Genomic DNA, 12,308 nt, shown 5'->3' with positions numbered 1-12,308 from the left:
ATTTGCTTCGCTCCCATCCTTTCCTTCGCTCTCTCACACACTTTCTTTCGACTCTTGTATTCCTCTCCTCTCTTTCTGTCATACCACCATTTCTCAGGCCAGATGTATATACCTCTCTCCTCTCTTTCTGTCATACCACTGTTTCTCAGGCCAGATGTATATACCTCTCTCCTCTCTTTCTGTCATACCACTGTTTCTCAGGCCAGATGTATATACCTCTCTCCTCTCTTTCTGTCATACCACTGTTTCTCAGGCCAGATGTATATAACTATCTCCTCTCTTTCCCACATATGCTGAGCACTTGTTGGCTGCTTTTCCTTCACTTTGCGATCCAACTCATCCCAAAACATCTCAATTGGGTTGAGGTCAGGTGATTGTGGGGGCCAGGTTGTCTGATGCAGCACTCCATTACTCTTCTTCTTGGTCAAATAGCCCTTACACAGCCTGGAGGTGTGTTGGGTTATTGTCCTGTTCAAAAACAAATGATAGTCCCACTAAGTGCAAACCAGGTGGGATGGCGTATCACTGCAGAATGCTGTGGTAGCCATGCAGGTTAAGCATGCCTTGAATTCTAAATAAATCACAGTGTCACCAGCAAAGCACCCACACACCATCACACCTTCTACTCCATGCTTCACGGTGGGAACCACACGTGCAGAGATCATCCGTTCACCTACTCTGCACGGAGGTTAGAACCAAAAATCTCAAATTTGGACTCATCAGAGCAAAGGACAGATTTCCACCGGTCTAATGTCCATTGCTCGTGTTTCTTGGCCCAAGCAAGTCTCTTCTTCTTACTGGTGTCCTTTAGTAGTGGTTTCTTTGCAGCAATTCGACCATGAAGGCCTGATTTACGCAGGCTCCTCTGAACAGTTGATGTTGACATGTGTCTGTTACTTGAACTCTGTGAAGCATTTATTTGGGCTGCAATCTGAGGTGCAGTTAACTCTAATGAACTTACCCTCTGCAGCAGAGGTAACTCTGGGTCTTCCATTCCTGTGGTGGTCCTCATGAGAGCCAGTTTCCTCATAACCCTTGATATCATTGACTGACCTATTGACGGACTGTTGTTTCTCTTTGCTTATTTGAACTGTTCTTGCCATAATACGAACTTTGTCTTTTACCAAATAGGGCTAGGTGACTACCTCATGAAGAGAGAATGCCAAGAGTGTGCAAAGCGGTCATCAAGGCAAAGGGTGGCTACTTTGACGAATCTCAAAACTCAAATATATTTAGATTTGTTTAACACTTTTTTGGTTACTACATGATTCCATATGTGTTATTTCATAGTTTTGATGTCTTCACTATGATTCTACAATGTAGAAAATAGTAAAAAAATAAAGAAAAGGCCTTGAATAAGTAGGTGTCTAAACTTTTGACTGGTCCTGTAATTCCACTTCGATTTTATGGGGTATTGTGTGTAGGCCAGCGAGACAAAAATCTCAAATTATTCAAATTTAAATTCAGGCCGAACCACAATAAAATGTGCAAAGGGGGTTCAGGGGTGTGAACACTTTCTGATGTCACTATGCATTTGGAAAGTATTCAGACCCCTTGATCTTTTTCACATTTTGTTACAGTACAACTTTATTCTAAAATTAATTAAAAAAAAAAAATCCTCATCAAACTAAACACAATACCCTAGAATGACAACGCAAAAACAGATTTTTGGAAATGTTTATACAAGGTCCCACAGTTGACAGCGTATGTCAGAGCAAAAACCAAGCCATGAGGTCGAAGGAATTGTTCGTAGAGCTTCTAGAAAGGATTGTGTCGAGGCACAGAACTGGGAAAGGGTACCAAAAAAATGTCTGCAGCATTGAAGGTCCCCAAGAACAATGGTCTCCATCATTCTTAAATGGAAGAAGTTTGGAACAACCAAGACTCTTCCTAGAGCTGGCCACCCGGCCAAACTGAGCTATCGGGGGAGAAGGGCCTTGGTCAGGTAGGTGACCAATAAACCAATGGGCACTCTGACAGAGCTCTAGAGTTCCTCTTTGGAGATGGAACAACCATCTCTGCAGCACTCCACCAACCAGTCATTTATGGTAGAGTGTCCAGATGGAAGCCACTCCTCAGTAAAAGGGACATGACAGCCCGCTTGGAGTTTGCCAAAAGGCACATAAAGGACTCTCAGATCATGAGAAACAAGATTTTCTGGTCTGATGAAATCAAGATTGAACTCTTTGGCATGAATGCCAGGCGTGACGTCTGGAGGAAACCTAGCACCATCCCTACGGTGAAGCATGGTGGTGAGGGGATATTTTTCAACGGCAGGGACTGGGAGACTAGTCAGGATCGAGGGAAAGATGAACGGAGCAAAGTACAGAGAGATCCTTGATGAAATCTGCTCCAGAGCGCTCAGGACCACAGACTGGGGTGAAGGTTTACCTTCCAACAGGACAACGACCCAAAGTACACAGCCAAGACAACGCAGGAGTGGCTTCGGGACAAGTCTGTGAATGTCCTTGAGTGGCCCAGCCAGAGCTCGGACTTGAACCGGATCGAACATCTCTGGAGAGACCTGAAAACAGCTGTGCAACATCGCTCCCCATCCAACCTGGCAGAGCTTGACGAGATCTGCAGAGAAGAATAGACAAGCTTGTTGCATCATACCCAAGAAGACTTGAGGCTGTAATCGCTGCCACCGGTGCTTCAACAAAGTACTGAGTACAGGGTCTGAATACTTACGTAAATGTGATATTTCCATCTTTATTTGTATTAGATTTGTAAAATTTTCTAAAAAATGTTTTTTGTTTCGTCATTATGGGGTATTGTGTGTAGATTGATGAGAAAAAACAATAACAATTTTATCCATTTTAGAATAAGGCTGTAACGCAACAAAATGTGGATAAAGTCAAGAGGTCTGAATACATTCCGTATGCACTGTATGTGTACGTGACCAATCCAATTTGATGACTAAGGGTTGAAATATCCCCTCACTTCTCAGAAAGGGAGTTTTGTGATTGTGGAAGATTTCCTTCAATTCTACTTAATTTACCTTGACTCATCATGACCGGCACTGTACACACACACATACACACACAAGCGCACACACCCACGCACGCACGCACAGCCACGCATGTTAGGCACATTACATTGTGAAAAAGCATTTCTTACCATAAAGTAACAACAAAATACCAACAGTAAAGCTGCCTTTCAACTTTATTTACTGTAAATTAAAATGTGTAAAGTTCAAAGGTTTGGTAAACTATTTCTTTCTTATTTTGCAGGAAGACAGAAACTTTGAGATCTAACTATCATTCTTCTCTTCCCGACAGCTCCTCATGCCACCACAGCAGACCTCATGCCACCACAGCAGACCTCATGCCACCACAGCAGACCTCATGCCACCACAGCAGACCTCATGCGTTTCCTGTGAGAAAGTAGAGAGATGCTCATAGACTGCACAAAGCACTTTTTCAGAATACAGCAGCATACTGTATGAAACCCAGGGAAGCATTCATGAATACAATGTTTAAACGTGTTAGAAAAAAACGTTGGGGTACCAATCAAACAAGAATTCAATTCATTCAATCATTAAAACTGACTGGTACCCAGGCTACTCTAACAAATCCTAGTTATGTCAGTAAGAAGAATGACTTGGTGTAAATGGTAACATACCAAGTCAGACATGTGGTTCATGCCACATTCGTAGGTTGACTCTCCACTGTCATACTTCTTGTTGTGTTCTATGACTCTGGTCCTAGACTCTAGCCAGATCTTCTTGCGCTTGGCTTCCTCCTCCTTGGATTTGTACTTCTTCCCTGTAAATAAACACATTCTGTAAATGAGAATTATAAGTACTTTTTTAAACTGTGCAGTGTACAAGATTTTCAGTCTCATCACTGTATTCTTCGTGTCGTATTGAAATGTTCTGTCTACATGACGAACACAGGCTGTGATTGTTTTTCCGACAGGGCGCATTTGATATAGCCCCCAAAAAATATTCAAGGAAGGAAACATGTATTGTCTGTGTGAATTAATCTTATCATGATCATGCGACAATTATCAAATAAGCATAAAACAAATCTAATTTTGTTTTCAGTTTTGTAGCACAAGCAATTGAATAAAGCACACGCGTGTGTTTAATAAGCCCATATGGGCTGTGTAACCAAATTGTGTGACACTGAAGAAAAAAAATATATATTATAAGAAAGTAATCACATTCTATCAGGTACACAGAGAAAAAAAGCGAACTCATTCAAAAGCAAAACTCCAGCACATTGGTAATCTTGATGCTTACAACAATTGAATGGGTCTTATTTAACCTATCATTATTACCATGTTCTTCTTTCCACTCTTCAAACTCTTTGTCCACATCTTGACGTTCACTTGCCATATTCACTCGCAGCCACAACCAGGCAGAACAGAAGAAGCTTCAAACTGAAAAAACATGACAAGTTATGTCCTATGTGATTATGTGCAACTATATTTATTGAAGCCACAATCCTAAATTGTGAGTTTATGAATAGTAGTTCTAAGTTCATGAGGCTTTATATTCTTCGTGAATCAATGGGTGCCTTCAGAAAGTATACACACTCCTGGACTTTAAAAAAAAGCGTAATTAAGATGTATGTAATTCCCAACGATTTACACAAAATACTCTAATGTTAAAGTGTAAGACACATTCTAACATTTGTATTCTCCTGCTGAAAAGGTCAATTTGTCTCTCAGTGTCTGTTGGAAAGCAGACAATCAGATTCTCCTGTTGGATTTTGCCGTTGATTTGCGTGATTCTGTTTATTTTTCCTTCTTAAAAAAAAATCCCCCATACCTGGCCAATGACAAGCATACCCATAACCACCATGCTTGAAAATATGAAGAGTATTACTCTGTAATGTGTTGTATTGGATTTGCCCCAAACATAACGCTTTGTATTCAGGACAGAAAGTTCATTTCTTTGCCTCATTATTTGCAGTTTTACTTCAGTGCCTTGTTGCAAACAGGATGCATGTTTTGGAATATTTTTTAATTCTATACAGGCTTCTTTCTTTTCACTCTGTCATTTAGGTTAGTATTGTGGAGTAACTAATGTTGTTGATCCATCCTCAGTTTTCTCCTATCACAGCTTTTAAACTCTGTAACTGTTTTAAAGTCACCATTGACCTCATGGTGAAATCCCTGATCGGTTTCCTTCCTCTCCGTCAACTGAGTTAGGAAGAACACCTGTATCTTTGTTGTGATTGGGTGTATTGATACACCATCCAAAGTGTAATTAACAACTTCAACATGCTGGAAGGGATATTCAATGTCTGCTTCATTTTTTTTTTACCCATCTACCTATAGGTGCCCTTCTTTGCAAGGCATTGGAAAGCCTCCCTGGTCTTTGTGGTTGAAACTGTGTTTGAAATGCACTGCTCGGCTGAGGGACCTTATATTTTATTAATTGTATGTGTGGGGTACAGAGATGAGGTAGTCATTCAAAATATGTCTAACACTATTATTGCACACACAGTGAGACCATGCCACTTAGGGGACTATTTATGCACATTTTTACTCCTGAAGTTATTTAGGTTTGCCATAAAAGGGTTGAATACTTGACTCAAGACATTTCAGCTTTTTATTTTAATTAATTTGTAAACATTTTTAAAAAACAATTCCACTTCACTGCAGGAACTTACATATAATCAATTGTATGTGTGGGGTACAGAGATAAGGTAGTCATTCAAAAATCATGTTAAAAACAAACTTATGTGACTTGTTAAGCAAATGTGCACTCCTGAACATATTTAGGCTTGCCATAACAAAGGGGTTAAATACTTATTGACTCAAGATATTTCAGATTTTCATTTTTTATTCATTTGTAAAAAAAGAAATGTTTTAAATAAAACACCTTTGACATTGTTGGGTATTGTGTGCAGGCCAGTGTCACAAAATCTCTATTTAATACATTTCAAATTCAGGCAGTAACACAATGCTTCTGAAGGCACTGTATATCATTAATTGATCTTTGGTTTATTTAACTGGGCAAGTCAGTGAAGAACACATTCTTATTTACAATGACGGCCTACCCCGGCCAAACCCAGACGACGCTGGGCCAATTGTGCACGGCCCTATGGGACTCCCAATCACGGCTGGTTGTGATACAGCCTGGGTTCTAACCAGGGTGTCTGTAGTGACGCCTCAAGCGCTGAGATGCAGTGCCTTAGAATGCTGCGCCACTCGGGAGCCCACAGGGAATTGACCATGGAACAGCTGTACATAGTGAAGATTCTACCTTTAATGAAGCTATTAGTAAAAACGTTCCTCAGACAATATTGTCATACTCTATGAGAGAGAAAATATAGTTTTTTTCCCCCCTTACCTGTTCCAGAGTGCAGGAGCAAAAATGGGTTTTCAAGTTAGCAGTGCAGATGCTCACTAACGAAGGGAGGGATGGGAGACTTACGTCAGAGGAAGTCGTATTTCTTTGCCCAATGTTATATTCTCTCATTAGCTGCCAATCTTTATTCTCATAGTTGAAACACCAGATTTGCCATGTAAACTGCCAAAAGTGTATTTGGTAAATGGAATCGGATAAATACACCTATCCGATGCACTGTGTGTGTAGGTTACTATTTACTAACACCACAAACCCGTTGTACACTTGACTCCTTGTACGCGTTTTTGTGTTGTGGATTATTAATCTAACAATCATAATATCAAAGTGTAGCGCACAGTAGGGTTGTACTGTACAAAACAATGAGAAATACCTTCTGAAAAGCTGTGAATCTGGAATGTTCTGCTGTAACACCCAACCGACCAAATGAAAGCTAGAAAATGGTACCGCCCACTTCCCGAAACAGAATCATAGATATACATTCATATAGAGCGGCTATGGCTTAATACACAATACTTTCTATGAAAATTAACTATTCTATAAAAGTATTTCATCTCTGTAATGCTTTGGAGCGTGATGCCGGTGTGAGATACTGTAACTCGATCCGTTGCTACAGTATATGACGATACGAGCCCTTTTTTCATAAGAGCGCTTGTATTGCAGTTAATGGAGTCTTTGATTTCATAAAATATCTTTGAGGAGTAAACAGGGAAACAACAACGAGTCGCAGACAGTTCGCAATAGAACATACCAGAGGAGGGTATTGTTTACTAGGCTATCTAAATGATTGGGATCATCTGGTTCTCATGTTGTGTCAGCTCTATCAATCCTATTGAATTCCTATTGTTCTACCTTTGTTTCTATTGGACATCAAAAGTCATCCGATTGGATCCCATACTTTTTTTAAAATCCGTTTTGTAGGATTTTGTCTCCCCAATCAGAATCCTAATACCGGTATTGCTATTTCCTTGTTGAAAGGGTGAATAAAGGAATATAGTATGGTTTCATTTTCAATTAAGACACAATGAAGATTGAATGTGTGTTTTTACACGGTCTGTATCTCTGTATTACAGCAAGTCTGATACAGATTAGTGCCAATTGGAAGTGTGACTTCTTTCCCTAATGATTTCCTACGGCTGAGGTATATAGTCAGATATCAGTTATTTCATACCAAGGCTAGATGAGGCTGAATGGCAAGTTGGCAACTAATTCATCTCATTGGTACATGACTGTTCCGTCTGTTTAATCTAATTCATCTCATTGGTACATGACTGTTCCGTCTGTTTAATCTAGTTCATCTCATTGGTACATGACTGTTCCGTCTGTTTAATCTAGTTCATCTCATTGGTACATGACTGTTCCGTCTGTTTAATCTAGTTCATCTCATTGGTACATGACTGTTCCGTCTGTTTAATCTAATTCATCTCATTGGTACATGACTGTTCCGTCTGTTTAATCTAATTCATCTCATTGGTACATGACTGTTCCGTCTGTTTAATCTAGTTCATCTCATTGGTACATGACTGTTCCGTCTGTTTAATCTAGTTCATCTCATTGGTACATGTCTGTTTAATCTAATTCATCTCATTGGTACATGACTGTTCCGTCTGTTTAATCTAATTCATCTCATTGGTACATGTCTGTTTAATCTAATTCATCTCATTGGTACATGACTGTTCCATCTGTTTAATCTAGTTCATCTCATTGGTACATGACTGTTCCGTCTGTTTAATCTAATTCATCTCATTGGTACATGACTGTTCCGTCTGTTTAATATTCCATAATTGAAAATATGGATTTCTTGTCTGAATTAACATTTTTATCAAACCTTCAAAGGGGACATACATGCACAATAAAGGAAGTTTTTAATTTACATAATTTGTAGTCACAGCCTCTCCATTTAATGTGCTTAACTAGAGGAATGGGATGGAGAAATGTTTTACAATAGGCAGAGTGGGGCTCGACAGGTGGAATGAGTCCCAAAGGGCACCCTATTTTCCCATACCTTTCCCATGTATAAGTAAATATTTTTGATAACTGACAAAATACCTTGGCCTTAGGAATGGCTAAGATTAGTAAACCACACGCATTGGGGATAGAGAATAGTCAATAGTGTTGGACACCGGATAATCAGACTAACACACCTGTTTGACCTGGCTGTGATACTGTAGGACTAGTCCACCTGTTTGACCTGGCTGTGATACTGTAGGACTAGTCCACCTGTTTGACCTGGCTGTGATACTGTAGGACTAGTCCACCTGTTTGACCTGGCTGTGATACTGTAGGACTAGTCCACCTGTTTGACCTGGCTGTGATACTGTAGGACTAGTCCACCTGTTTGACCTGGCTGTGATACTGTAGGACTAGTCCACCTGTTTGACCTGGCTGTGATACTGTAGGACTAGTCCACCTGTTTGACCTGGCTGTGATACTGTAGGACCAGTCCACCTGTTTGACCTGGCTGTGATACTGTAGGACTAGTCCACCTGTTTGACCTGGCTGTGATACTGTAGGACTACTTATGTTACTTTACTGAGTCAATTCAGGAACCATTCAATGTCCTGCATGTGTGTTAACCATGGCAACCAGCATTGTAAACAAAGAGATGTGCAGAAAAAGAATCAGCCTCTGTGGATCTTTTCACCTTAATGTATGTTCACGTTAGCCACGCCCATTTTTTCAAAGAAACACCATTTATTTAAACCTCTAGTTGAGTAATGTAAGGAATCTACTGCTTCGGTCCTTGTTTCCTTTTCACTTGTTACCTGGTAAATATCCAACCATGGATAACCACAAGGAGAATAAGGCGAGGAAACTGTCCATGTCAGTCAGGACCAGCTTTTTAAATAAACACCATTTATTTAAATCTCTAGTTGAGTAAAATAAATAGTTTTGTCCTGGTCACAAAATAATTTAAAGAATTCTGGTAAACAGCGCCACACTCAGGCAAAAAAATGAATGTCCTATTCTCAGCGAGGCTCATCTTTTCATAGAAAATACTATTTAATTATATTTCTATTTGAGTAAAATAAATAGTTTTGTTGTGATCACAAAAAAATCCTAACATTTCAAGGAAAGAGTGCAACAGTCAGGCAGAAAACCTGAATATTCTATCATAAAGTGAGAACAATTAGTTTCCCTGGCTGTTATATGGCTGCTACTTAGAAATACTATAACAGTAAATTAATAGATGACATTCACTACTATAAACCGGTCTCTAATATAATTGCATAGCTCACACAGACCCACCGCAGACCTTAAATAAATGTCCATGTGAAAAGACGTCCCATGGTCTGTTTTGTCAGCAAGCTCAATGCATTCCAAACACTGGTGCTAACCGTTCTCTTGCCCCCGCTCCTTCTTCTTCTTTAGGATTTGGTTGACGGATCGCATCCAACTTTCATGTGCATACACCGCCACCTACTGTACTGTTGAGTGTTGCCATTCACGGCCTACCTACATTCAATTCTTGATACGGTAATACAACATTCCAAAAAAGGACAATTACACTGCCAACTATTAGCCCTCACTAAAAAAAACACCACCTCATTCCAGTATGTAACCCTATCTAATCCTCCTCCAGGCCAACGGTCTGGGAGGGCAGAACACTACCACTCAACACCCCCTGCAAATCTTCTGCACTAAAACGTTGCATTCCCAAGTACTTCTCTGCAGCTGCAACCATAACCTCTATTTTCTGTGACTTGCGTTCCATTTCTGCAGTACAGTTGTCAACCACGGCTTTGAATGCTAAGAAACCCACCTTACTGAAGCACATATTATTTCCAGCCCTCTCTATTGGTCTCTGTCTACTCACAGGAATCCTCATATGATCCTTCACCCTGTACCCATCTTCCTCTACCACTCTCTTCACTGCTTCAGCATATGACACTTTCTGTTCTACTCTGACCCTGGCAACCTCAATCTGCCTTTCTCGCATCGAACACCTCATATCTCCAGCTCCATGATCACACACACAGCTTACGTGCAACTTTCTCCACTGTTACTACACATTCCCTCCTGCACACTTCTCACATCTAGGACTCTCCCTCATACACACTGCTGCAACATAAACTTGACACCTAAAAACACTGTTGTATTTTCGGGAACAAAAGCTCTCATGGGATAACTTGACCTTGTCTGCCAAAGACTCTCCTCCATTTCCCCACGCTCTCCATCGGATCTGTGTCGCACCAAACGGCGGGCAACACAGACACCGGGAATCTTCAATTTCAACTGATCCTCCTCAACACTTAATGTCACTCCTTTCAATGGCGCCCTGCTCTGGAGAGTAAAGAACGTCACATTTCTTGTCCCTAAATCCTTGATCCGGAGCGCCCTCTCCCTCTGGACTGAAATAACACAATGAATCATCACTAATCCACTTCGAGGTGCTCTCACCAAGTCAACAGTCCCCAACCTCTTCTCCACCCAACCTGACACCACATATGGATCAACCAAAATGCAAGGATCCTCTCCACAAACCTCACTCCCACTGGGCCAGAATAATCCTTTTCATCCTCGGGACGAGGCTCGAACTCGGCGGTCCTCACGGCAGGTACTTCATCCTCACTCTCGTCAGGTTCCATCTCTGAACTACTGGAGCAAGTATCCCTCTTTTTGCATTTGACGCCAACCTTACTCATCACACCGCTTCCCTCTACTCTCAGCTCCTTCTCGGCGGTCATCACTGTACCTGCCACCGCATTTAATTCATCCTCACTCTCGTCACTTTCAATTTCCTTCTCTAGCTCTTCCAAAAATTCTGTTTGATCCTTCATTAGGGCTCTGATCAGGCCCTACACCCAAACAAGGGCACTGCGTTCATCCACCTCTGGCCTGCTCGCCTCCCTACCACTGAGGAAGTACAGTTCCCGCTCAGCCCAGTCAAAACTGTTCGCTGCTCTGGCACCCCAATGGTGGAACAAACTCCCTCACGACGCCAGGACAGCGGAGTCAATCACCACCTTCCGGAGACACCTGAAACCCCACCTCTTCAAGGAATACCTAGGATAAAGCAATCCTTCTGCCCCCCCCCCCCCCCCCCCCCTTAAAAGATCTAGATGCACTATTGTAAAGTGGCTGTTCCACTGGATGTCATAAGGTGAATGCACCAATTTGTAAGTCGCTCTGGATAAGAGCGTCTGCTAAATGACTTAAATGTAAATGTTAAATGTTCATTCCATATTCCATCAAAACATTTTCCACTTTTCAAATTTTTTCCTTATCTACCATCTTCTCCTTCACCAGATCTTCCAGAATGTTTCTGGAACCCCCCACTCCATATTTATTTATAATATCTTTTTTTCTTTTTTCCCCCCTTTCTTTCTTTTTTCCTTGCCCGCCATTTTCTTTCATGCCCCCCCCCCCCCCCCCCCCCCCTGAATTTCCTTGCTAAATCGGATCAGCCGATTTCTTCTTTGGGGTTTAACGGCGGTTGGCATTCAATATGTTGCATTACCGCCCCCAACTGGACTATATTATGAATCCATTATACTTTATGAAAAACACACCCTTCCAACTAATCCTACACTTATTAAAAACCCACTGCCTCATTCCACTAATTTGACCCTATCTGCTCCTGCAACATGCCAACGGCCTGGGTGGACGGGACACCACCACTCAACACACCCTGTAACTCTTCTGAAGTCAAATCTCGTATTCCCAAATATTTCTCTGCAGCTGCCACCAAATTCAAATTCAAATATATTTATAAAGCCCTTTTTTCCATCGTCAAATGTCACAAAGTGCTAACACCCTAAAACCCCAAACAGCAAGCAGTGCAGATGTAGAAGCACGGTGGCTTGGAAAAACTCTCCAGAAAGGCCAGAACCTAGGAAAAAACCTAGAGAGGAACCAGGCTCTAAGGTTTGGCCAGTCCACTTCTGGCTGTGCCAGGTGGAGATTACATGGCCATTAAGGCCAGATTGTTCTTCAAGATGTTCAAACGTTCATAGATGACCAGCAGGGTCAAAAAATAATCACA

General features: G+C 41.3%; 1 protein-coding gene across 2 annotated transcripts; it reads right to left on the bottom strand.

The window, feature by feature from the left end:
- Positions 1-3,147: 3,147 nt before the first annotated feature.
- LOC129811367 (cystein proteinase inhibitor protein salarin-like) lies at positions 3,148-6,804 on the bottom strand. 2 transcript variants are annotated; one of them, XM_055862611.1, is made up of 4 exons: positions 6,696-6,804; positions 4,285-4,386; positions 3,625-3,767; positions 3,148-3,376 (listed from the first exon to the last, which is right to left on the bottom strand). In XM_055862611.1, the coding sequence occupies exons 2-4, from the start codon at positions 4,340-4,342 to the stop codon at positions 3,326-3,328; spliced, it is 252 nt and encodes an 83-aa protein (XP_055718586.1). In that variant the 5' UTR covers positions 4,343-4,386; positions 6,696-6,804; the 3' UTR covers positions 3,148-3,325. The 2 variants fall into 2 exon arrangements, with proteins under 2 accessions (XP_055718586.1, XP_055718587.1); XM_055862612.1 differs by lacking the exon at positions 6,696-6,804 and adding an exon at positions 6,308-6,668.
- Between the last annotated feature and the right edge of the window lie 5,504 nt (positions 6,805-12,308).

This window comes from Salvelinus fontinalis, chromosome 15, assembly GCF_029448725.1.
Source record: "Salvelinus fontinalis isolate EN_2023a chromosome 15, ASM2944872v1, whole genome shotgun sequence".
Classification (NCBI taxonomy): Eukaryota; Metazoa; Chordata; class Actinopteri; order Salmoniformes; family Salmonidae; genus Salvelinus; species Salvelinus fontinalis.
The sequence above is the reverse complement of the archived record's forward strand: the minus strand, read 5'-3'. Positions and strand labels throughout refer to the sequence as shown.

Excerpts from the sequence above, each read along its gene's own strand:
- LOC129811367 (XM_055862611.1), bottom strand. The coding sequence starts at position 4,342 with ATGGCAAGTGAACGTCAAGATGTGGACAAAGAGTTTGAAGAGTGGAAA. Across the intron at positions 3,768-4,284 it reads AGAGTGGAAAGAAGAACATG|GGAAGAAGTACAAATCCAAG; the intron begins GTAATAATGATA and ends GTTTATTTACAG. Across the intron at positions 3,377-3,624 it reads TGAACCACATGTCTGACTTG|GAAACGCATGAGGTCTGCTG; the intron begins GTATGTTACCAT and ends ACTTTCTCACAG.